Genomic DNA, 23,034 nt, shown 5'->3' on the forward strand with positions numbered 1-23,034 from the left:
CCACAGACACCCCCGCCCCAAAGCGACCCAAGCGTCTGGGTCCCACCACCCCAAAGCGACCCAGTGATCCGGGTCCCACCACCCCATAGACGCCCCAACGCAACCCAGTGATCCAGTCCCACCACCCATAGGTGCCCCATAGGGACCCAGGCACCCATGTCCCACCACCCCATAGACCCCCCCGCCCCAAAGCGACCCAAGCGTCTGGGTCCCACCACCCCAAAGCGACCCAGTGATCCGGGTCCCACCACCCCATAGGTCCCACCACCCCATAGACGCCCCATAGGGACCCAGGTATCCCATCGCTGCCCTCCTGAGGACCCAGGCATCTGGACCAATCAATGGTCTCCTCTCACCTGACACCCCCCCCCAAAACTGAGCTTGAAGGATGGAGACCCCAGATGTCCGCATAGGTCTTGTGCGGCGGACCCAGGCATATGGGTCTGCCCCACAGGGGACCCAGGCGTCCGGGGCGGGTCATGCCACCCCACAACCACCCACAGATGCCGCAAAGCCTTCTGGGAACCCCGAGACATCTGGGTCCCCCTTGGGGGAAGGGGGAGGGGGGATGGAGGGGGGGGGGGGAACACAACCAGAGCATGATCACGCCGTGGGGCACGAACTGGTTATGGGGCGGAGCAAAGCATGATGGGAATTCCCGGACGCCTGGGTTCTCCCCCCACCCCCCCCATAACTAACCACCCCCATCATGGGGACGTCGGGACCGGGGCCGATAAGATATCGCTAATTAATCATTAATGAGCAGCAAAAGGGGACCCAGGCGTCGGGGGCCGCCCCTCCCCCACCCTTGATAAACCAGACCTTGATAAGTTGGGGGGGGGAGGGGGGGGCATCAAGGGCGGCCCGAGGGCAGCGTGGGCCTAAGGGGGACCCAGGCGTCCGGGACCCCACCCTATTCCCCCACACCCCCCCCCCCAAATGTGAGTCACAGATTTGGGGGGACCCAGGTGTCCGGGTAACCCCACCCCCAACACCCCCTTGGGTCTGGGTAGCCCTAATTCCCATCCCCCCCCCCCCCCCAAAAAAAAATAAGAGACCCCACCCCCCACCCCCGCCCCACCCCCGCCCCACCCCCGCCCCACATGCAGGCGGGACCCAGGCGTCCGGGCGAGGTCACCTTGGGGCGGTTCCCCCGGGGGGTATAAGGGGAGGTGGGGAGGGCCTGGGGGGCGCTGGGGGGCGCTGGGAGCTGCCATGGGGAAGGAGGTGAGGGGGGGGGGGGAATGGCGGGAGGGAGGGACAGACGGACAGACGGAGGGGGGACAGACGGACAGAGGGATGAAGGGATGGGCGGAGGGGGGGGGCAGAGGGACGGAAGGCTTGGGGGGATGGACAGAGGGGCGGACAGACAGATGGAGGTGCGGACAGGTGGATAAAGGGGTGGACAGAAGGACAGAGGGGTGGAAGGAGGGGTGGACAGACGGACAGAGGGAGGGGTGGAGGGGTAGAGGAGGAGTGGACAGACAGACGGAGGGGTGGAGGGGTGGACAGACAGAGGGGTGGAGGGATAGAGGAGGGGTGGACAGACGGACAGAGGGAGGGGTGGAGGGATAGAGGAGGGGTGGACAGACGGACAGAGGGAGGGGTGGAGGGGTGGACAGACGGAGGGGTGGAGGGATAGAGGAGGGGTGGACAGACGGACAGAGGGAGGGGTGGAGGGATAGAGGAGGGGTGGACAGACGGACAGAGGGAGGGGTGGAGGGGTGGACAGACGGAGGGGTGGAGGGATAGAGGAGGGGTGGACAGACGGACAGAGGGATGGACAGACAGATGGGGGGATGGACGGAGGGATGGATGGACAGAGACTGAGGGGCAGACAGATGGACAAGGGGATGGACAGGACAGAGGGGTGGAGGGATGGACAGACGGATGGGGGGATGAAGGGATGGAGGGATGGACAGACGGAGGGATGGAGAGATGGAAGGAAGGCTGGACAGATGGACAGAGGGATGGGGGGAGAGGTGGACAGACAGACTGAGGGGCAGACAGATGGACGGAGGGCTGGACAGAAGGACAGAGGGGTGGATGGATGGATGGATGGATGGATGGATGGATGGATGGATGGAGGGAGGGAGGGAGGGAGGGAGGGAGGGGTGGAGGGATGGACAGACAGACAGATGGAGGGACAGAAGGACGGAGGGAGGGAGGGAGGGAGGGAGGGGCAGAGGAGTGGGCGGAGAGTTGGAGAGACGGACAGAAGGGTGGACAGATGGACGGAGGGATGGACGGACGGATGGACAAAGGGATGGCGAGTTGGACAGCAAGACGGATGGACAGAGGGACGGATGGAGAGGTGGAGGGATGGACAGATGGGTGGATGAAGGGACAGGGGGATGGACAGACGGATGGAGGAAGGGGTGGAGGGATGGACAGACAGATGGACGAAGGTATGGAGGGATCGACAGGCGGATGGAGGAAGGGGTGGAGGGATGGACAGACGGATGGACGAAGGGGTGGAGGGATGGACAGACAGATGGACAAAGGTATGGAGGGATGGACAGACGGATGGACGAAGGGGTGGAGGGATGGACAGACGGATGGACGAAGGTATGGAGGGATGGACAGACGGATGGACGAAGGGGTGGAGGGATGGACAGATGGATGGACGAAGGTATGGAGGGATGGACAGACGGATGGACGAAGGGGTGGAGGAATGGACAGACGGATGGACAAAGGTATGGAGGGATGGACAGACGGATGGAGGAAGGGGTGGAGGAATGGACAGACGGATGGAGGAAGGGGTGGAGGAATGGACAGACGGATGGACGAAGGGGTGGAGGGATGGACAGACAGATGGACAAAGGTATGGAGGGATGGACAGACGGATGGAGGAAGGGGTGGAGGGATGGACAGACGGATGGACAAAGGTATGGAGGGATGGACAGACGGATGGAGGAAGGGGTGGAGGAATGGACAGATGGATGGACAAAGGTATGGAGGGATGGACAGACGGATGGAGGAAGGGGTGGAGGGATGGACAGACGGATGGACAAAGGTATGGAGGGATGGACAGACGGATGGAGGAAGGGGTGGAGGGATGGACAGACGGATGGACGAAGGGGTGGAGGGATGGACAGATGGATGGACAAAGGTATGGAGGGATGGACAGACGGATGGAGGAAGGGGTGGAGGAATGGACAGACGGATGGACGAAGGGGTGGAGGAATGGACAGACGGATGGACGAAGGGGTGGAGGGATGGACAGACAGATGGACGAAGGGGTGGAGGGACAGAGGGACGGACAGCAGGACACATGGACGGAAAGAAGGTGGTGCAAGGGTGGAGGAGGGATGGACGGACAGAGGGTCGGACGGAGGGACCCGCCCCCAGATGACCCTTGACCTCTGCCCCCAGGAGAGCTATGAGTTGGGGCCGCGGGGCAAGGCCCCGCCCCCGGCCACAAAGGGGCGTGGCCACCGCAAGAAGGAGAAGCTGGAGGACATGAAGAAGGAGATGGATGTGGTATGGGGGGGGGAGGGTCAATGGGGGACACTGGGAGGTCAGCTGGGGGCACTGGGAGGGATGGGGGGGGTCAATGTGGTGGGGGGGCACTGGGATGGCAACTGGGGGAGTGGGGGGGGTCATCGAGGGTCAACGGAGGCAACTGGGACAGTCAGTGGGGGGAACTGGGAGGGTCAACGGGGCACTGGGAGGCTCAGTGGGGAGGACTGGGAGGTCAAAAGGGGTCAAGAGGGGGACTGGGAAGGTCAACAGGGCACTGGGAGGGGCAGTGAGGGCACTGGGCTATACTGGGGAGCACCGGGAGGGTCAGGGGGAGGGGTCGGTGCTGAGGCAGGTGCCCCCAGGATGACCACAAGCTCGACGTGAACGACCTGGAGCTCAAGTACAGCACCAGCATCACCAAGGTGGGTGACCCCTGACCTATGACCCCGGCTGACCCCACAACCCCCAGCACCATGACCCTGTGACCCCCAAACCCATTGACCTCTGTCAACCCCATTGACCCCGTGACCCTACCAGTCACGTTGACCCCAATCAACCTCATTGACCCTGTTGAACCCCATGACCCATCGACCCCAATGACCTCACTGACCCCCAACCAGCCCCATTGACCCCGTTGACCCCACTGACCCCATAACCCCATCAACCCTGTTGACCCCATTGACCCCACCAACCCCATTGGCCCCGGTCAGCTCCATGACCCCTGTTGACCCCATTGACCCCATTGACCCCATTAACCCCATTGACCCCATCGACCCTGGTCAGCTCCATGACCCCTGTTGACCCCATTGGCCCTGGTCAGCTCCATGACCCCTGTTGACCCCATTGACCCCATTAACCCCATTGACCCCATTGGCCCTGGTCAGCTCCATGACCCCTGTTGACCCCATTGACCCCACTCAAACCTGTTGACCCCATTAACCCCATTGACCCCATTGGCCCCGGTCAATGCCATGACCCCTGTGGACCCCATTGACCCCATTAACCCCATTGACCCCATTGGCCCTGGTCAGCTCCATGACCCCTGTGGACCCCATTGACCCCATTAACCCCATTGGCCCCATTGGCCCTGGTCAGCTCCATGACCCCTGTGGACCCCATTGACCCCATTAACCCCATTGACCCCATTGGCTCTGGTCAGCTCCATGACCCCTGTGGACCCCATTGACCCCATTAACCCCATTGGCCCCATTGGCCCTGGTCAGCTCCATGACCCCTGTGGACCCCATTGACCCCATTAACCCCATTGACCCCATTGGCCCTGGTCAGCTCCATGACCCCTGTGGACCCCATTGACCCCATTAACCCCATTGACCCCATTGGCCCTGGTCAGCTCCATGACCCCTGTTGACCCCATTGACCCCACTCAAACCTGTTGACCCCACCAATCCCATTGACCCCATTGGCCCCAGTCAATGCCATGACCCCTGTTGACCCCACTGACCCCATTAACCCCATTGACCCCATTGGCCCCGGTCAATGCCATGACCCCTGTTGACCCCATTGACCCCATTAACCCCATTGACCCCATTGGCCCCGGTCAATGCCATGACCCCTGTTGACCCCATTGACCTCACTCAAACCTGTTGACCCCACCAACCCCATTGACCCCGGTCATCTCCGTGACCTCCATCAACCTGTTGACCTCATCACCCCCGTTGACCCCCACAAACCCCATTGACCCCTTTGACCCCACAAACCCCATTGACCCCATTGACCCCATGACCCCACTTGACCCCGGCAGGGCCTGGTGGAGGCGGTGGCAGCCGAGCGGCTGCTGAGGGACGGCCCCAACGAGCTCCGCCCACCCCGGGGGACCCCCGAGTGCGTCAAGTTTGGGCGGCAGTTGGCCGGGGGTCTCCAGTGCCTGATGTGGGTGGCGGCGGCCATTTGCCTCATCGCCTACGGCGTGCAGGAGGGGGAGGGTGACCGCGGCAGCTCCGACAACGTAGGCCGGACACCTGGGTCCATCTTTGGGGGGGGACATCTGGGTCTATTTTAGGGGTGGAACCTGGGTTCATTTCGGGGGGCGGGGGACACGCGTGGGTGAGGAAGTCCTGGGTCCATCTGGTTCCCGGGAGAACATCTGGGTCCATCTGGGGTGGAGAATGCTTGGGTCCATCTTGGGAGAACATGTGGGTCCATCTTGGGAGAACATCTGGGTCCATCTTGGGGGGGACGTTGGGGTCCCTGAGCTGAGGGACAATTAGGTCCATCTTGGGGAACATCTGGGTCCACCTGGGCTGTAGAACATCTGGGTCCATGGGTTGCAGAGCACCTGGGCCCTTCTGGGGGAACACCTGGGTCCATCTGGGGTGGAGAACGCTTGGGTCCATCTTGAGGGAACGTCTGGGTCCATGGGTTGAGGAACACCTGGGTACATCTGGGGGAGCACCTGGGGAACGTCTGGGTCCATCTGGGTTGGGGAACACCTTGGTCCATCTTGGGGAGGTCACCAGGGTACATCTGGAGAACATCTGGGCCCATCTTGGGGGGCACCTGGAAGCCAGGGACCCTTGGGAAGGGGCAACTTTGGGGGAGTCTGGGGGAGGAACCAGATGCCTGGGACCCTCTAGAGGGCAGGACACCTGCGTTCCCGTGGGTGGGTGGGTGGGGTGCTTGGACGCCTGAGTCCCCACCCTGCGGGCCTGATCCTGTCCCCACCACCCCCAGCTGTACCTCGCCATTGCCCTCATCGCCGTCGTCGTCGTCACCGGTTGCTTCGGCTACTACCAAGAGTTCAAGAGCACCAACATCATCGCCAGCTTCAAGAACCTGGTCCCTCAGGTGGGGGGGGGGGTGGGGGGGGGGTGGTGGTGTCACCCGGATGGTGGCGTCCCTTCCCCTACGTGGGTGTTGGGGTCCTCAGCCGGTCACCCGGGTTCCTCTGTCACCTCCAGCAAGCCACGGTGATCCGGGAAGGAGACAAACTCCAGATCAACGCCAACGAGTTGGTGGTGGGTGACCTGGTGGAGATCAAAGGAGGGGACCGAGTTCCTGCAGACATCCGCATCATCTCGGCTCAGGGTTGCAAGGTGGGCCTGGACACCTGGGTCCTTTGTGGGTGGGGAGGGGGATGCCCGGATGCCTGGGTCCCCCCCTACCCCGGGGTTGAGTCATGTCCTTCCACCCCCATCTCCAGGTGGACAACTCGTCGTTGACGGGGGAGTCGGAGCCCCAGACGCGGTCACCCGAGTGCACCCATGATTCCCCCTTGGAGACCCGTAACATCGCCTTCTTCTCCACCATGTGTCTAGAAGGTGCGTCCCACCTGAACACCGGGGGTCCCCCCCCCCCCCGCCCCAAACGCCCGGGCCCCCTAACCCACCCAGGTATCTGGGTCCTATAGGTACAGCCATGGGGTTGGTGATCAACACGGGTGACCGGACCATCATCGGGCGCATCGCCAGCTTGGCCTCGGGGGTGGAGAACGAGAAGACGCCCATCGCCATCGAGATCGAGCACTTCGTTGACATCATCGCCGGCCTCGCCATCTTCTTCGGCGCCACCTTCTTCGTGGTGGCCATGGTCATCGGCTACACCTTCCTCCGTGCCATGGTCTTCTTCATGGCCATCGTCGTGGCCTACGTCCCTGAGGGGCTGCTGGCCACCGTCACGGTATGGCTTGGGGTGTCGCAGGGGTTGGAGCTCTAGGGTGGTGGGTCCTGTCACAAACCATGGGTGCTATGGGGCCTTTGAGGGTCTTCGTGGGGCTTCGAGGTCCAACACAACCCAGGGGGTGGGGGTGCATCGGCCCTGATGAGTCCGTGGCCATCAAATGCCTTCCTGGAGGTCCCCGTGGCTTCAAGACCACCACAGGAGCTCCGGTAGGTCCCCATGGGTCCAACACAAACCATGGGTGCTACAAAGCCCTTGAGGGTCTCCATGGGGCTCACACAGGACCCTAACGCAACCCACGGATGCTCTATAGCTTCTGGTTGTCCCTATGGGTCCGTGGGCTTTCCTGGCGGTCCCCATGACTCCAAGACCATCCCAGGAGCTCCAGGGGGTCCCATGGGTGCCATCGGGTTCCCCAGGGTGCTGAGGGACTTCTCCGGCCCCAGGTTTGCCTCTCGTTGACGGCCAAGAGGCTGGCGCGGAAGAACTGCGTGGTGAAGAACCTGGAAGCGGTGGAGACGTTGGGTTCCACCTCGGTCATCTGCTCCGACAAGACGGGGACCCTCACCCAAAACCGGATGACGGTGGCGCACCTCTGGTTCGACAACCAGATCCATACGGCCGACACTACCGAGGACCAATCGGGTGAGCCGGATGTCTGTGCCCGCCCCCAGCCCACCACACCCCCCCACCCCCGGCCCACCGAGGTGACCCCTCACGTCCCACCACCCAGGTCAGAGCTTCGACCAGTCGTCGGAGACGTGGACCATGCTGAGCCGCGTCGTCACCCTCTGCAACAGGGCCCAGTTCAAGCCGGGACAGGACAACGTCCCCGTGGCCAAGGTGGGGGCGCGTATGGGGCCGCGGGCCCTATAGGTGCCCTATATGGGGCTGGGAGGGGCATATAGGGACCCTATATGGGGCTTTAGGTGGGATTGGGAGACGTGTATAGGGGCCATAACCCCCATAGGGGCACTATGTGGGGCTAGGAAGGGTGTAGAGGTGGCCATAACCCCCATAGGGGCACTATGTGGGGCTAGGAAGGGTGTAGAGGTGGCCAGAACCCCCATAGGGGCACTATGTGGGGCTAGGAAGGGTGTAGAGGTGGTCAGAACCCCCATATGGGCACTATGTGGGGCTAGGAAGGGTGTAGAGGTGGCCATAACCCCCATAGGGGCACTATGTGGGGCTAGGAAGGGTGTATAGGTGGCCATAACCCCCATAGGGGCACTATGTGGGGCTAGGAAGGGTGTATAGGCGGCCAGAACCCCCATATGGGCACTATGTGGGGCTAGGAAGGGTGTATAGGTGGCTATAACCCCCATAGGGGCACAATATAGGGCATACAGGGACCCCCATAGAGGCCTTATAGGGAGGTGATGGGGGGTGTATAGGGGTCCTATGCAGGGCTGGGAGGGGCATATAAGGGCCAGGACCCCCATAAGGCCATTAAATGGGGCTGGGAGGGGTATATAGGGGTCAGGATGCCCATAGGGGCTCTATATGGGGCTGGAAATGTCATATAGAACCCTTATAGGAGGCCTCTATGGGGCTGGGAGGGCAATACAGGAACATCCAACCCGCATAGAGGGCTGCTATATGGGGGGGGTGGAACCCCTGATACCACCCTGCCCCCCCCACACACACACACACCCCCCACCCCCCCCCCCGCAGCGTGAGGTCATCGGCGACGCTTCGGAAACGGCGCTGCTCAAGTTCGCGGAGGTGACGGTGGGGTCGGTGGCGGAAGCGCGGGGACGGTTCCCCAAGGTGGCCGAGCTGCCCTTCAACTCCACCAACAAGTTCCAGGTGCGGGAAGGGGTCCCAGGGGGGCGGGAAGGGGTCCCAGGGGTGTGGGAAGGGGTCCCAGGGGGGCCCAGGGGGGCGGGAAGGGGTCCCAGGGGTGTGGGAAGGGGGCTCAGGGGGGCGGGAAGGGGGCGCAAGGGTGTGGGAAGGGGTCCCAGGGGTGTGGGAAGGGGTCTCAGGGGTGTGGGAAGGGGTCCCAGGGATGTGGGAAGGGGTCTCAGGGGTGTGGGAAGGGGTCCCAGGGGTGTGGGAAGGGGGCTCAGGGGGGCGGGAAGGGGTCCCAGGGGTGTGGGAAGGGGGTGCAAGGGTGTGGGAAGGGGTCCCAGGGATGTGGGAAGGGGGCTCAGGGGGGCGGGAAGGGGTCCCAGGGGTGTGGGAAGGGGTCTCAGGGGGGCGGGAAGGGGTCCCAGGGGTGTGGGAAGGGATCCCAGGGGTGTGGGAAGGGGGTGCAAGGGTGTGGGAAGGGGTCCCAGGGATGTGGGAAGGGGGCTCAGGGGGGCGGGAAGGGGTCCCAGGGGTGTGGGAAAGGGGTCTCAGGGATGTAGGAAGGGGTCTCAAGGGTGTGGGAAGGGGTCCCAGGGATGTGGGAAGGGGTCCCAGGGGTGTGGGAAGGGGTCTCAGGGGGGTGGGAAGGGGTCCCAGGGGTGTGGGAAGGGGTCTCAGGGGGGTGGGAAGGGGTCCCAGGGGTGTGGGAAGGGGTCCCAGGGGTGTGGGAAGGGGGCTCAGGGGGGTGGGAAGGGGTCTCAGGGGGGTGGGAAGGGGTCCCAGGGGTGTGGGAAGGGGTCCCAGGGGTGTGGGAAGGGGTCTCAGGGGGGTGGGAAGGGGTCCCAGGGGTGTGGGAAGGGGTCTCAGGGGTGTGGGAAGGGGGCTCAGCAGGGCAGGAAGGGGTCCCAGGGGGGCGGGAAGGGGATCCATGGGTCTGGGAAGGGGTCCCAGGGGGGCGGGAAGGGTTCCCAGGGGGGCAGGAATGGATCCCAGGGGTCCAGGAAGGGGACGCAGGGGTCCGGAAAAGGGACCCAGGCATCGGGGAAGTGGACTGAGGGGTCCGTGAGGGTCCCAGGGGTCCGGGTGGGAACTCAGACCCCCGGGTCCCCCGACAGCTCTCGGTCCATGAGGCTGGCGAACGGCAGCTGCTGGTGCTGAAGGGAGCCCCCGAGCGGGTGCTGGAGCGGTGCAGCACCGTCCTGCTGAAGGGGCAGGAGCTGGCCCTGGACGCCCAGTGGCGGGAGGCCTTCGAGGAGGCCTACGCCGAGCTGGGGGGGCGTGGGGAGAGGGTGCTGGGTGAGTGGGGGGACGGGGATGGAGGGGGCGCGGGGATGGGGGACGCGGTGGGGAGGTGGAGGGCGTGGGGATGGGGGGCGCGGTGGGGAGGTGGAGGGCGTGGGGATGGGGGGCGCGGTGGGGAGGTGGAGGGCGTGGGGATGAGGGGTGCGGTGGGGAGATGGAGGGCGTGGGGATGGGGGGCGCGGTGGGGAGGTGGAGGGCGTGGGGATGAGGGGTGCGGTGGGGAGGTGGGGACGTGGGGATGGGGGGCGCGGTGGGGAGGTGGGGACGTGGGGATGGGGGGACACCACGGGGAGGTGGGGACGTGGGGATGGGGGGCGCGGTGGGGAGGTGGAGGGCGTGGGGATGGGGGGCGCGGTGGGGAGGTGGAGGGCGTGGGGATGGGGGGCGCGGTGGGGAGATGGAGAACGTGGGGATGGGGGGCGCGGTGGGGAGGTGGAGGGCGTGGGGATGGGGGACGCGGTGGGGAGGTGGAGGGCGTGGGGATGGGGGGCGCGGTGGGGAGGTGGAGGGCATGGGGATGGGGGACGCGGTGGGGAGGTGGAGGGCGTGGGGATGAGGGGTGCGGTGGGGAGATGGAGGGCGTGGGGATGGGGGGCGCGGTGGGGAGGTGGGGACGTGGGGATGGGGGGCGCGGTGGGGAGGTGGGGACGTGGGGATGGGGGGACACCACGGGGAGGTGGGGACGTGGGGATGGGGGGCGCGGTGGGGAGGTGGAGGGCGTGGGGATGGGGGGCGCGGTGGGGAGGTGGAGGGCGTGGGGATGGGGGGCGCGGTGGGGAGATGGAGAACGTGGGGATGGGGGGCGCGGTGGGGAGGTGGAGGGCGTGGGGATGGGGGACGCGGTGGGGAGGTGGAGGGCGTGGGGATGGGGGGCGCGGTGGGGAGGTGGAGGGCATGGGGATGGGGGACGCGGTGGGGAGGTGGAGGGCGTGGGGATGAGGGGTGCGGTGGGGAGATGGAGGGCGTGGGGATGGGGGGCGCGGTGGGGAGGTGGAGGGCGTGGGGATGGGGGGCGCGGTGGGGAGGTGGAGGGCGTGGGGATGAGGGGTGCGGTGGGGAGATGGAGGGCGTGGGGATGGGGGGCGCGGTGGGGAGGTGGAGGGCGTGGGGATGGGGGGCGCGGTGGGGAGGTGGAGGGCGTGGGATGGGGGGCGTGGTGGGGAGATGGAGAACGTGGGGATGGGGGGCGCGGTGGGGAGGTGGGGACGTGGGGATGGGGGGACACCACGGGGAGGTGGGGACGTGGGGACGGGGGGTGCGGTGGGGACGTGGGGACGTGGGGACATGGCAACATGGAGGTCCATGTAGGGGGCATGGAAGGACGTGGGGGAGGTGGGCTGGGGGACACGCGTGCAGGGGGTGGCACATGCAACGCCCCCATGCACAGAGCCCCCAACGTCCCCCCCGCGACCCCCAACGTCCTCCCTCCTTGTCCCTCCCAAGGGTTCTGCGCCCGCTGGCTGCCGCCGGGGACGGTGGCGGCGGGGACGGACCCCGAGACCCTGCCGGAGGTGGCCGTGGGGCTCTGCTTCGCCGGGCTGGTGTCCATGATCGACCCACCCCGGGCCACCGTCCCCCAGGCCGTGCTCAAGTGTCGCACGGCCGGTATCAGGGTAGGGGACTTGTGGGGATGGGGGGACACCAAGGAGATGGGGGGCACAAGAGGGACACGGGGACTAAGAGGGACGTGGGGATGGGGGGACACCAAGGACATGGAAGGACATGGGGGACATGGGGACTAAGAGGGACGTGGGGATGGGGGGACACCAAGGAGATGGGGGGCACAAGAGGGACACGGGGACTAAGAGGGACGTGGGGATGGGGGGACACCAAGGAGATGGGGGGCACAAGAGGGACACGGGGACTAAGAGGGACGTGGGGATGGGGGGACACCAAGGAGATGGGGGGCACAAGAGGGACACGGGGACTAAGAGGGACGTGGGGATGGGGGGACACCAAGGAGATGGGGGGCACAAGAGGGACACGGGGACTAAGAGGGATGTGGGGATGGGGGGACACCAAGGAGATGGGGGGCACAAGAGGGACACGGGGACTAAGAGGGACGTGGGGATGGGGGGACACCAAGGAGATGGGGGGCACAAGAGGGACACGGGGACTAAGAGGGACGTGGGGATGGGGGGACACCAAGGAGATGGGGGGCACAAGAGGGACACGGGGACTAAGAGGGACGTGGGGATGGGGGGACACCAAGGAGATGGGGGGCACAAGAGGGACACGGGGACTAAGAGGGACGTGGGGATGGGGGGACACCAAGGACATGGGGGGCACAAGAGGGACATGGGGACTAAGAGGGACGTGGGGATGGGGGGACACCAAGGACATGGAAGGACATGGGGGACACAGGGACTAAGAGGGACGTGGGGATGGGGGGACACCAAGGACATGGGGGGCACAAGAGGGACATGGGGACTAAGAGGGACGTGGGGATGGGGGGACACCAAGGACATGGGGGGCACAAGAGGGACACGGGGACTAAGAGGGACGTGGGGATGGGGGGACACCAAGGAGATGGGGGGCACAAGAGGGACACGGGGACTAAGAGGGACGTGGGGATGGGGGGACACCAAGGAGATGGGGGGCACAAGAGGGACACGGGGACTAAGAGGGACGTGGGGATGGGGGGACACCAAGGAGATGGGGGGCACAAGAGGGACACGGGGACTAAGAGGGACGTGGGGATGGGGGGACACCAAGGAGATGGGGGGCACAAGAGGGACACGGGGACTAAGAGGGACGTGGGGATGGGGGGACACCAAGGAGATGGGGGGCACAAGAGGGACACGGGGACTAAGAGGGACGTGGGGATGGGGGGACACCAAGGAGATGGGGGGCACAAGAGGGACACGGGGACTAAGAGGGACGTGGGGATGGGGGGACACCAAGGAGATGGGGGGCACAAGAGGGACACGGGGACTAAGAGGGACGTGGGGATGGGGGGACACCAAGGAGATGGGGGGCACAAGAGGGACACAGGGACTAAGAGGGACGTGGGGATGGGGGGACACCAAGGAGATGGGGGGCACAAGAGGGACACAGGGACTAAGAGGGACGTGGGGATGGGGGGACACCAAGGAGATGGGGGGCACAAGAGGGACACAGGGACTAAGAGGGACGTGGGGATGGGGGGACACCAAGGAGATGGGGGGCACAAGAGGGACATGGGGACTAAGAGGGACGTGGGGATGGGGGGACACCAAGGAGATGGGGGGCACAAGAGGGACACGGGGACTAAGAGGGACGTGGGGATGGGGGGACACCAAGGAGGTGGAAAGACCTGGAGGGGTTTGGGGACATGGGGAACATGACGATGGGGGGGACATCAAGAACATTGTGGGGGGGGGGTGGGGGGGGGGGGGGACGCCACAGAGGACCATGAGGAGCCACCAGGGCCACGGGTGGCCACCAGACCCACACCAATGTCCCCAGGTGATCATGGTGACCGGAGACCACCCCATCACGGCCAAGGCCATCGCGGCGGCCGTCGGCATCATCTCGGAGGGCAGCGAGACCCCCGAGGAGGTGGCAGCTCGTCTGCGCGTGCCCCTCGAACAGGTGGACCCCAGGTGGGGCCCAAGCGTGCGGGGAAAGGGGACCCCCCGGCGTGTGGGGTGGGGTGGGGTGACACCCAGACGTCTGGTGGTGTCCCCCCACCCAGGCAGGCGCGGGCGCGGGTGGTGACGGGGGCGGAGCTGGCGGCCATGACACCCGAGTCCCTGGAGGGTCTCCTCCGCGCCCACCCCGAGATGGTCTTCGCCCGGACGTCACCGCAGCAGAAGCTTGTCATCGTGGAGAGCTGCCAGCGGCTGGTGGGGACACTGGGGACACGGAGGGGACACTGGGGGGGGGGGGGACACTGGGGGGGACACTGGGGAAGTTGGGGGTACTGGGGACACGGGCACAGCTCGAAGCCATCACCAAGTCCAGGTGGGGAGGGGACATTGGGTGGCCTTGGGGACATTGGGATGACCAGAGATGTGCCACCATTGGGGTGGGGGTGGTCCCATGTCCCCAAGGTGCCACCATGGTGGGGATGGGGATGGTCCCCATGTCCCCAAGGTGCCACCATGGTGGGGATGGACCCCATGTCCCCAAGGTGCCACCATGGTGGGGATGGTCCCATGTCCCCAAGGTGCCACCATGGTGGGGATGGGGATGGGCCCCATGTCCCCAAGGTGCCACCATGGTGGGGATGGTCCCCATGTCCCCGAGGTGCCACCATGGTGGGGATGGGGATGGTCCCCATGTCCCCAAGGTGCCACCATGGTGGGGATGGTCCCATGTCCCCAAGGTGCCACCATGGTGGGGATGGGGATGGTCCCCATGTCCCCAAGGTGCCACCATGGTGGGGATGGGGATGGTCCCCATGTCCCCAAGGTGCCACCATGGTGGGGATGGACCCCATGTCCCCAAGGTGCCACCATGGTGGGGATGGGGATGGGCCCCATGTCCCCAAGGTGCCACCATGGTGGGGATGGTCCCATGTCCCCAAGGTGCCACCATGGTGGGGATGGGGATGGACCCCATGTCCCCAAGGTGCCACCATGGTGGGGATGGACCCCATGTCCCCGAGGTGCCACCATGGTGGGGATGGTCCCCATGTCCCCAAGGTGCCACCATGGTGGGGATGGGGATGGTCCCATGTCCCCAAGGTGCCACCATGGTGGGGATGGTCCCCATGTCCCCGAGGTGCCACCATGGTGGGGATGGTCCCCATGTCCCCAAGGTGCCACCATGGTGGGGATGGGGATGGTCCCATGTCCCCAAGGTGCCACCATGGTGGGGATGGTCCCATGTCCCCAAGGTGCCACCATGGTGGGGATGGGGATGGACCCCATGTCCCCCAAGGTGCCACCATGGTGGGGATGGTCCCCATGTCCCCAAGGTGCCACCATGGTGGGGATGGTCCCATGTCCCCAAGGTGCCACCATGGTGGGGATGGGGATGGGCCCCATGTCCCCGAGGTGCCACCATGGTGGGGATGGGGATGGGCCCCATGTCCCCGAGGTGCCACCATGGTGGGGATGGTCCCCATGCCCCCGAGGTGCCACCATGGTGGGGACAGTGATGGTCCTCACCCCTCATGTTGTCCCCAGGGCGCCATCGTGGCGGTGACGGGGGACGGGGTGAACGACTCCCCCGCGCTGAAGAAGGCCGACATCGGCGTGGCCATGGGCATCGCGGGCTCCGACGCCGCCAAGAACGCGGCCGACATGATCCTCCTCGATGACAACTTCGCCTCCATCGTCACCGGCGTGGAGCAAGGTGGGGCTGGGGACACCGCGGTGGGGGGTGGCACGAGGTGACACCACCCTGGTGACGCTGTCCCCGCCCTTCCCAGGCCGCTTGATCTTTGACAACCTGAAGAAGTCCATCGCCTACACCTTGACCAAGAACATCCCCGAGTTGACGCCCTACCTCATCTACATCACGGCCAGCGTCCCCCTGCCCTTGGGCTGCATCACCATCCTCTTCATCGAGCTCTGCACCGACATCGTGAGTGCCCGGACACCTGGGTCCCCCCACCCCCACCCCAATATGGGGGGGGGGGGGGGGGTGTCCCTCCCCCGCCCCGGCCTGGACACTTGGGTGTCCATTGGTCGTTGAGGTTCCTCACCCAGGAACTAGGGTTCTTCATATGGACATTGGGGTCCTTCACCCACACATCTGGGTGCCTCACCTGGATATCGGGGTCCCTCCTGGACACCAGGGTCCCCAAACTGGATGCCTGGGTGCCCCCTGCCCCAATAGCTGGGTCCCCACATCAACCAGTCAATCAACTGGTCGTTGAGGTTCCTCACCCAGGAACTGGGGTTCTTCATATGGACATTGGGGTCCTTCACCCACACATCTGGGTGCCTCACCTGGATATCGGGGTCCCTCCTGGACACCAGGGTCCCCAAACTGGATGCCTGGGTGCCCCCTGCCCCAATAGCTGGGTCCCCACATCAACCAGTCAATCAACTGGTCGTTGAGGTTCCTCACCCAGGAACTGGGGTTCTTCATATGGACATTGGGGTCCTTCACCCACACATCTGGGTGCCTCACCTGGATATCGGGGTCCCTCCTGGACACCAGGGTCCCCAACATGGACTCCTGGGTCCTCCACCCCGACACCTTGAGTCCCTCACCTGCCACCTTGATCCGTCCCCCGGCCACTTGGGTCCTTCAACCCAAGGGTTGGGTCCACCACCCAGTTACCGGGGGTCCCCCAAGCGGATGTCGGGGTGCCTCCCGGACGCCTGGGTCCCTCACCCGGATGCCTGGGTCCACAGTTCCCCTCGGTCTCCTTGGCCTATGAGAGAGCGGAGAGTGACATCATGCACCTGAAGCCCCGCAACCCTCGACGCGACCGATTGGTCAACGAACCCTTGGCAGCTTATTCCTACTTCCAGATCGGTACGACCCGGGGTCCCCCCCGCGGGTGGGGGAGGGTCCCGGATGCTGGGGACCCCCCAGGGGTTGGGGAGGGTCCTGGGTGCCAGGGTCCAACTGGGGGAGGGATTGAGTGGGCTGTGGCCAAGAGGGGGAACTCCTGGGTTCCCAAGGGAAAGGGGGCTGGGGGTGGGGTGGTCCCCAGATGCCAGGGTCCACCTTGGGTGGGTTTGGCTGGTCTAGACGTTGGGATCCCCTGGATGCCTGGGTCCATGGGTGCCCCAGACACATGGGTGTGCAGATGTGTGGGTCCCCCGGGTGCCCAGCCACCAGGGTCCCCAGGTCCTTAGATGTATGGCTCCTTGGACACCCAGGTCCTTGGCCATGTAGGTCCTTGGCCACCCAGATGCCTGGGTCCCTTACTTCTTGAGTCCCCATACACCTGGGTCCCTTAGTTCTTGGGCACTTGGGTCCCCAGACACCTGGGTGACCAGACACATGGGTCCCTGGAGACCTGCGCCCCTTAGTTCTTGAGTCCTTGGGTCCCCAGACACCTGGGTGACCAGACACATGGGTCCCTGGAGACCTGCACCCCTTAGTTCTTGAGTCCTTGGGTCCCCAGACACCTGGGTGACCAGACACATGGGTCCCTGGAGACCTGCACCCCTTAGTTCTTGGGCACTTGGGTCCCCAGACACCTGGGTGACCAGACACATGGGTCCCTGGAGACCTGCACCCCTTAGTTCTTGGGCACTTGGGTCCCCAGACACCTGGGTGACCAGACACATGGGTCCCTGGAGACCTGCACCCCTTAGTTCTTGAGTCCTTGGGTCCCCAGACACCTGGGTGACCAGACACATGGGTCCCTGGAGACCTGCACCCCTTAGTTCTTGGGCACTTGGGTCCCCAGACACCTGGGTGACCAGACACATGGGTCCCCGGACACCTGCACCCCTTAGTTCTTGGGCACTTGGGTCCCCAGACACCTGGGTGACCAGACACATGGGTCCCTGGAGACCTGCACCCCTTAGTTCTTGAGTCCTTGGGTCCCCAGACACCTGGGTGACCAGACACATGGGTCCCTGGAGACCTGCACCCCCTTAGTTCTTGGGCACTTGGGTCCCCAGACACCTGGGTGACCAGACACATGGGTCCCTGGAGACCTGCACCCCTTAGTTCTTGGGCACTTGGGTCCCCAGACACCTGGGTGACCAGACACATGGGTCCCTGGAGACCTGCACCCCTTAGTTCTTGAGTCCTTGGGTCCCCAGACACCTGGGTGACCAGACACATGGGTCCCCAGAGACCTGCGCCCCTTAGTTCTTGGGCACTTGGGTCCCCAGACACCTGGGTGACCAGACACATGGGTCCCTGGAGACCTGCACCCCTTAGTTCTTGGGCACTTGGGTCCCCAGACACCTGGGTGACCAGACACATGGGTCCCCGGACACCTGCGCCCCTTAGTTCTTGGGCACTTGGGTCCCCAGACACCTGGGTGACCAGACACATGGGTCCCTGGAGACCTGCACCCCTTAGTTCTTGAGTCCTTGGGTCCCCAGACACCTGGGTGACCAGACACATGGGTCCCTGGAGACCTGCACCCCTTAGTTCTTGGGCACTTGGGTCCCCAGACACGTGGGTGACCAGACACATGGGTCCCTGGAGACCTGCACGCCTTAGTTCTTGGGCACTTGGGTCCCCAGACACGTGGGTGACCAGACACATGGGTCCCCGGAGACCTGCGCCCCTTAGTTCTTGGGCACTTGGGTCCCCAGACACCTGGGTGACCAGACACATGGGTCCCTGGAGACCTGCACCCCTTAGTTCTTGAGTCCTTGGGTCCCCAGACACCTGGGTGACCAGACACATGGGTCCCTGGAGACCTGCACCCCTTAGTTCTTGGGCACTTGGGTCCCCCAGACACCTGGGTGACCAGACACATGGGTCCCTGGAGACCTGCACGCCTTAGTTCTTGGGCACTTGGGTCCCCAGACACGTGGGGTGACCAGACACATGGGTCCCCGGAGACCTGCGCCCCTTAGTTCTTGGGCACTTGGGTCCCCAGACACCTGGGTGACCAGACACATGGGTCCCTGGAGACCTGCACCCCTTAGTTCTTGAGTCCTTGGGTCCCCAGACACCTGGGTGACCAGACACATGGGTCCCCAGAGACCTGCGCCCCTTAGTTCTTGGGCACTTGGGTCCCCAGACACCTGGGTGACCAGACACATGGGTCCCTGGAGACCTGCACCCCTTAGTTCTTGGGCACTTGGGTCCCCAGACACCTGGGTGACCAGACACATGGGTCCCCGGACACCTGCACCCCTTAGTTCTTGGGCACTTGTGTCCCCAGACACCTGGGTGACCAGACACATGGGTCCCTGGAGACCTGCACCCCTTAGTTCTTGAGTCCTTGGGTCCCCAGACACCTGGGTGACCAGACACATGGGTCCCTGGAGACCTGCACCCCTTAGTTCTTGGGCACTTGGGTCCCTTACTTCTTGGGTCCCTGGGTCCTTGGCCACCCAGACACCTGGGTGCCTGGACACATGAGTCCCCAGACATCTGGGTCCCTTACTTCTTGGGTCCCTGGGTGCGTGGGTCCCTGGCCACCTGGGTCCCCACCTAACGCGCACCCCCCCACCCCCCACCCCGGTAGGTGCCATCCAGTCCTTCGCCGGCTTCACCGACTACTTCGTGGCGATGGCGCAGGAGGGTTGGTGGCCTCTGCTCTGCTTGGGGTTGCGCCCGCGCTGGGAGGACATCCATGAGCAGGAGCTGCAGGACAGCTACGGCCAACAATGGGTACGCACAGGCCCTATAGACACCCCCCGACAGGCCCCTATACGTGTGTGCGTGCCCCCCCCCCATCCTGACCTATAGGTTGCCCGTAGACCTTCGAGCAGCGCCGCTACCAGCAGTACACCTGCTACACCGTCTTCTTCATCAGCATCGAGATGTGCCAGATCGCCGACGTCCTCATCCGCAAGACCCGACGCCTCTCCCTCTTCCAGCAGGGCCTCTTCCGGTGCCTATAGGGGCTATAGGAGGAGGGTGCCTATAGGGGCTATGGAGGAGGGTGCCTATAGGGGTTCTGCAAGCGCCTGTGGGGGCCAAAGGGGTGATGGACTCTGCTGGTGTCAGTGGGGCTTCTCCCAGTGACTATCAGGGTGTAGGGGCTCTGCCAGCACCTATGGGGGCTATAGGGGTTCTTCTGGGGGCTAATGGGCTCATCCGCTGCCTATGGGTGCTATAGGGGCCCTGCTGGTGCCTATGGAACAATAGGGCTATAAAGGTTCTTCCAGTGCCTATAGGGGTCTATGAGGGCTATAGGGGCTCTTCCACTGCTTATGGGGTCTATAGGGGCTCTGCCAGCACCTACGGGTGGTTGTAGGGGTTCTTCTGGGGTCTGTGAGGGCTATAGGGGCTCTTCCACTGCTTATGGGGTCTATAGGGGCTCTGCCAGCACCTACGGGTGGTTATAGGGGTTCTTCTGGGGTCTGTGAGGGCTATAGGGGCTCTTCCACTGCTTATGGGGTCTATAGGGGCTCTGCCAGCACCTACGGGTGGTTGTAGGGGTTCTTCTGGGGTCTGTGAGGGCTATAGGGGCTCTTCCACTGCTTATGGGGTCTATAGGGGCTCTGCCAGCACCTACGGGTGGTTATAGGGGTTCTTCTGGGGTCTGTGAGGGCTATAGGGGCTCTTCTAGTGCCTGTGGGGTCTATAGGGGCTCTGCCAGCACCTACGGGTGGTTGTAGGGGTTCTTCTGGGGTCTGTGAGGGCTATAGGGGCTCTTCCACTGCTTATGGGGTCTATAGGGGCTCTGCCAGCAACTACGGGTGGTTGTAGGGGTTCTTCTGGGGTCTGTGAGGGCTATAGGGGCTCTTCTAGTGCCTGTGGGGTCTATAGGGGCTCTGCCAGCACCTACAGGTGGTTGTAGGGGTTCTTCTGGGGTCTGTGAGGGCTATAGGGGCTCTTCCAGTGCCTGTGGGGTCTATAGGGGTTCTGCTAGTGCTTACAGGGTATATAGGGGCTATAGGGGCTCTGTCGCCACCTATCGGGACTATAGGAGGCTGTGGAGGTCTCTTCTGGTGCCTATAGGGGTTTACAGGCCTCGGGCTCTCCTATAGGAGCCTGAGCGGCACTATCGGTGCCCATAGGGGTGCCTGTGGGGCGCCTATGGGGCGCTATAGGTGCCCATAGGGCGCTATAGAAGCCCGTCTCCCGGCAGGAACCGGATCCTGGTGATCGCCATCGTGTTCCAGGTGTCCATCGGCTGCTTCCTCTGCTACTGCCCCGGGATGCCCAACGTCTTCAACTTCATGCCCATCCGGTGGGCCCGGATGCAGGGGTCCCCCCCCGACCCCCCCCCGGATGCCGGGGTCCCCCCCCGACCCCCCCCCCCGGATGCAGGGGTCCTCCCCCGACCCCCCCCCCGGATGTCGGGGTCCCCCCCCGAACCCCACTCCGAATGTCGGGGTCCCCCCCCAGCCCCCCTCCGAATTCCGGGGTCCCCCCTCGACCCCCCTCCCGAATGCTGGGGTCCCACCGCGACCCCCCCTGCCGGATGCCGGGGTCCCCCCCCAACCCCCCCTCCCGCATGCCGGGGACCCCCCCCAGCCCCCCTCCCGAATGCCGGGGTCCCCCCCCGAACCCCCTCCCAGATGTCGGGGTCCCCCCCGAACCCCACCCCGAATGTCGGGGTCCCCCCCCGAGCCCCCCCCCCCTGCATGCCGAGGTCCCCCCCCAGCCCCCCTCCGAATGCCGGGGTCCCCCCCCGACCCCCCTCCCGAATGCTGGGGTCCCACCGCGACCCCCCCCCCCGAATGCCAAGATCACCCCCCGACCCCCCTCCCAGGCACCCAGGACCCCTCCTGAACCCCCTCCCGGACACCCGCGTCCCCCCTGAACCCCCTTCTTGGACACGCTGGTACCCCCTGAACCCCCCTCCGGACCCCCAGGACCCCCCCGACCCCCTCCCTGACCCCCAGGTCCCCCCTAACCACGCCCCCCCCCCCCCCCCCATCCCCCAGGTTCCAGTGGTGGTTCGTGCCGATGCCCTTCGGCCTCCTCATCCTCGTCTACGACGAAATCCGGAAATTGGGAGTACGGAGACACCCGGGAAGTGAGTGCGCCCCCCCCGCCCCCCCCCCCCAACACCTCGGGGTCCCCCCCCGGATGCCTGGGGGTCCCCCCCACCCTCACCCCTCTGTGTCTCCCCCTCCCAGGTTGGTGGGACCGAGAGCTCTACTACTGAGATGGAGGCTGAAGTGCCGCCCCGGATGCCTGGAGCCCCCCCAAATACCGGGGTCCCCCCCAAATACCGGGGTCCCCCCCCAAATACCGGGGTCCCCCCCCAAATACCGGGGTCCCCCCCCAAATGCCTGGTCCCTCCAAATGCTTCTGTTTCCCCCACTGGGGTCCCCCCCAAACACCTGCATCCCCCAAACACCTGGGTCCCCCCCAAACTCCTGGGTTCCCTCCCACATATCTGGGTGCCCCCCAAACCCCTGGGCACCCCCCAAACCCCTGGGCTCCCCCCCCAACCACTTCCACACACCCCCAGGCACCTGGGTCCCCCCAAAACACCTGGGTCCCCCCAAATACCTGGGTTTCCCCCACTGGGGTCCCCCCCGGACACCTGGATCCCCCCCCCCCCAAACACTTGGGGGTCCCCCCCCGCCCCCCAGGGCCCAATAAAGCTCTGCCAGTCTCTTATAGGTGCCTTTAATTCAGGGGGGGGGCAGGAGGGGGACGAGCAGCCGGAGAGCCCCCAGCCCCAAGGCCGCCGCCCCCAGCGCCCGCAGCCCCAGAGCCCCCCACGGGCCCAGCCCCAGCGCTTGCCCCGCCCACCTGTGGGGAGAAGAGGGCGGGGCTTCAGAGGACACACCCACCACAGACGCCACGCCCCCCCGGGCCCCGCCCCTCACCCTCAGACACCCCCCCATAAGGGTCTATCCTGTTGCTAACTTACAAGCCACGCCCCCTGATGGGCCACGCCCCCAGACCCACCCACAAGCAGGCAAGGCCACCCCCACCAGTCCTCAAGCCCCACCCCTCCAGGGACCCCACCCCACACTGTATAAGCCCCGCCCACTCCCTTTTAGCCCCGCCCATGCACCTAAAGACATTGCAGTCAGGGACCCTGCCCCTAATTAGGCCCCACCCCATTAAGCCACACCCCCTCATGGAAGCCCCACCCTGCAGCAGTACCTAGAGCCCCGCCTCCTACTCAAAGCCCCACCTCCTAAGAAGCCCCGCCCCAAGTAAGCCCCACCCACCCAGTGAGCAAATGCTCCTGAGCCTCAGCAGCCCCTAAGCCCCGCCCCCTGGAGGAAACCCCACCCTTTTGGAGCCACACCCACTTTTGAAAGCCACACCTGCTTTTGAAGCCCCACCCACCCAGTCAGCAGGACCCCTGGGGTAGCCCCTAAGACCCCCAGAAGC

At 65.0% G+C, this 23,034-nt stretch overlaps 1 protein-coding gene across 7 annotated transcripts; it reads left to right on the forward strand.

Annotated features, from left to right (window-relative positions):
* Nucleotides 1–1,099: 1,099 nt before the first annotated feature.
* ATP4A (ATPase H+/K+ transporting subunit alpha) lies at nt 1,100–22,281 on the forward strand. 7 transcript variants are annotated; one of them, XM_075080501.1, is made up of 23 exons: nt 1,100–1,160; nt 3,376–3,483; nt 3,828–3,887; nt 5,228–5,431; nt 6,157–6,270; nt 6,384–6,518; nt 6,626–6,743; nt 6,833–7,101; nt 7,548–7,746; nt 7,835–7,944; nt 8,776–8,910; nt 10,008–10,188; nt 11,638–11,807; nt 13,642–13,778; nt 13,871–14,021; nt 15,309–15,477; nt 15,554–15,708; nt 16,488–16,611; nt 19,247–19,392; nt 19,482–19,615; nt 20,819–20,920; nt 21,621–21,712; nt 21,816–22,281. In XM_075080501.1, the coding sequence occupies exons 1-23, from the start codon at nt 1,104–1,106 to the stop codon at nt 21,842–21,844; spliced, it is 3,099 nt and encodes a 1,032-aa protein (XP_074936602.1). In that variant the 5' UTR covers nt 1,100–1,103; the 3' UTR covers nt 21,845–22,281. The 7 variants fall into 7 exon arrangements, with proteins under 7 accessions (XP_074936602.1, XP_074936605.1, XP_074936604.1 ...); XM_075080504.1 differs by lacking the exon at nt 1,100–1,160 and adding an exon at nt 1,181–1,227; XM_075080503.1 differs by lacking the exon at nt 1,100–1,160 and adding an exon at nt 1,342–1,379.
* The last annotated feature ends 753 nt before the right edge of the window (nt 22,282–23,034 follow it).

The sequence above is a fragment of the Phalacrocorax aristotelis genome, unplaced genomic scaffold (genome assembly GCF_949628215.1).
Source record: "Phalacrocorax aristotelis unplaced genomic scaffold, bGulAri2.1 scaffold_302, whole genome shotgun sequence".
Lineage (NCBI taxonomy): Eukaryota > Metazoa > Chordata > Aves > Suliformes > Phalacrocoracidae > Phalacrocorax > Phalacrocorax aristotelis.

Bases quoted from the DNA above. Each gene is read 5' to 3' on its own strand.
- ATP4A (XM_075080499.1), top strand. From the start codon at position 2,867: ATGGACAGACGGATGGACAAAGGTATGGAGGGATGGACAGACGGATGG. The intron at 5,432-6,156 runs GTAGGCCGGACA...CACCACCCCCAG, and splicing joins ACCGCGGCAGCTCCGACAAC to CTGTACCTCGCCATTGCCCT. The intron at 21,713-21,815 runs GTGAGTGCGCCC...TCCCCCTCCCAG, and splicing joins AGTACGGAGACACCCGGGAA to GTTGGTGGGACCGAGAGCTC.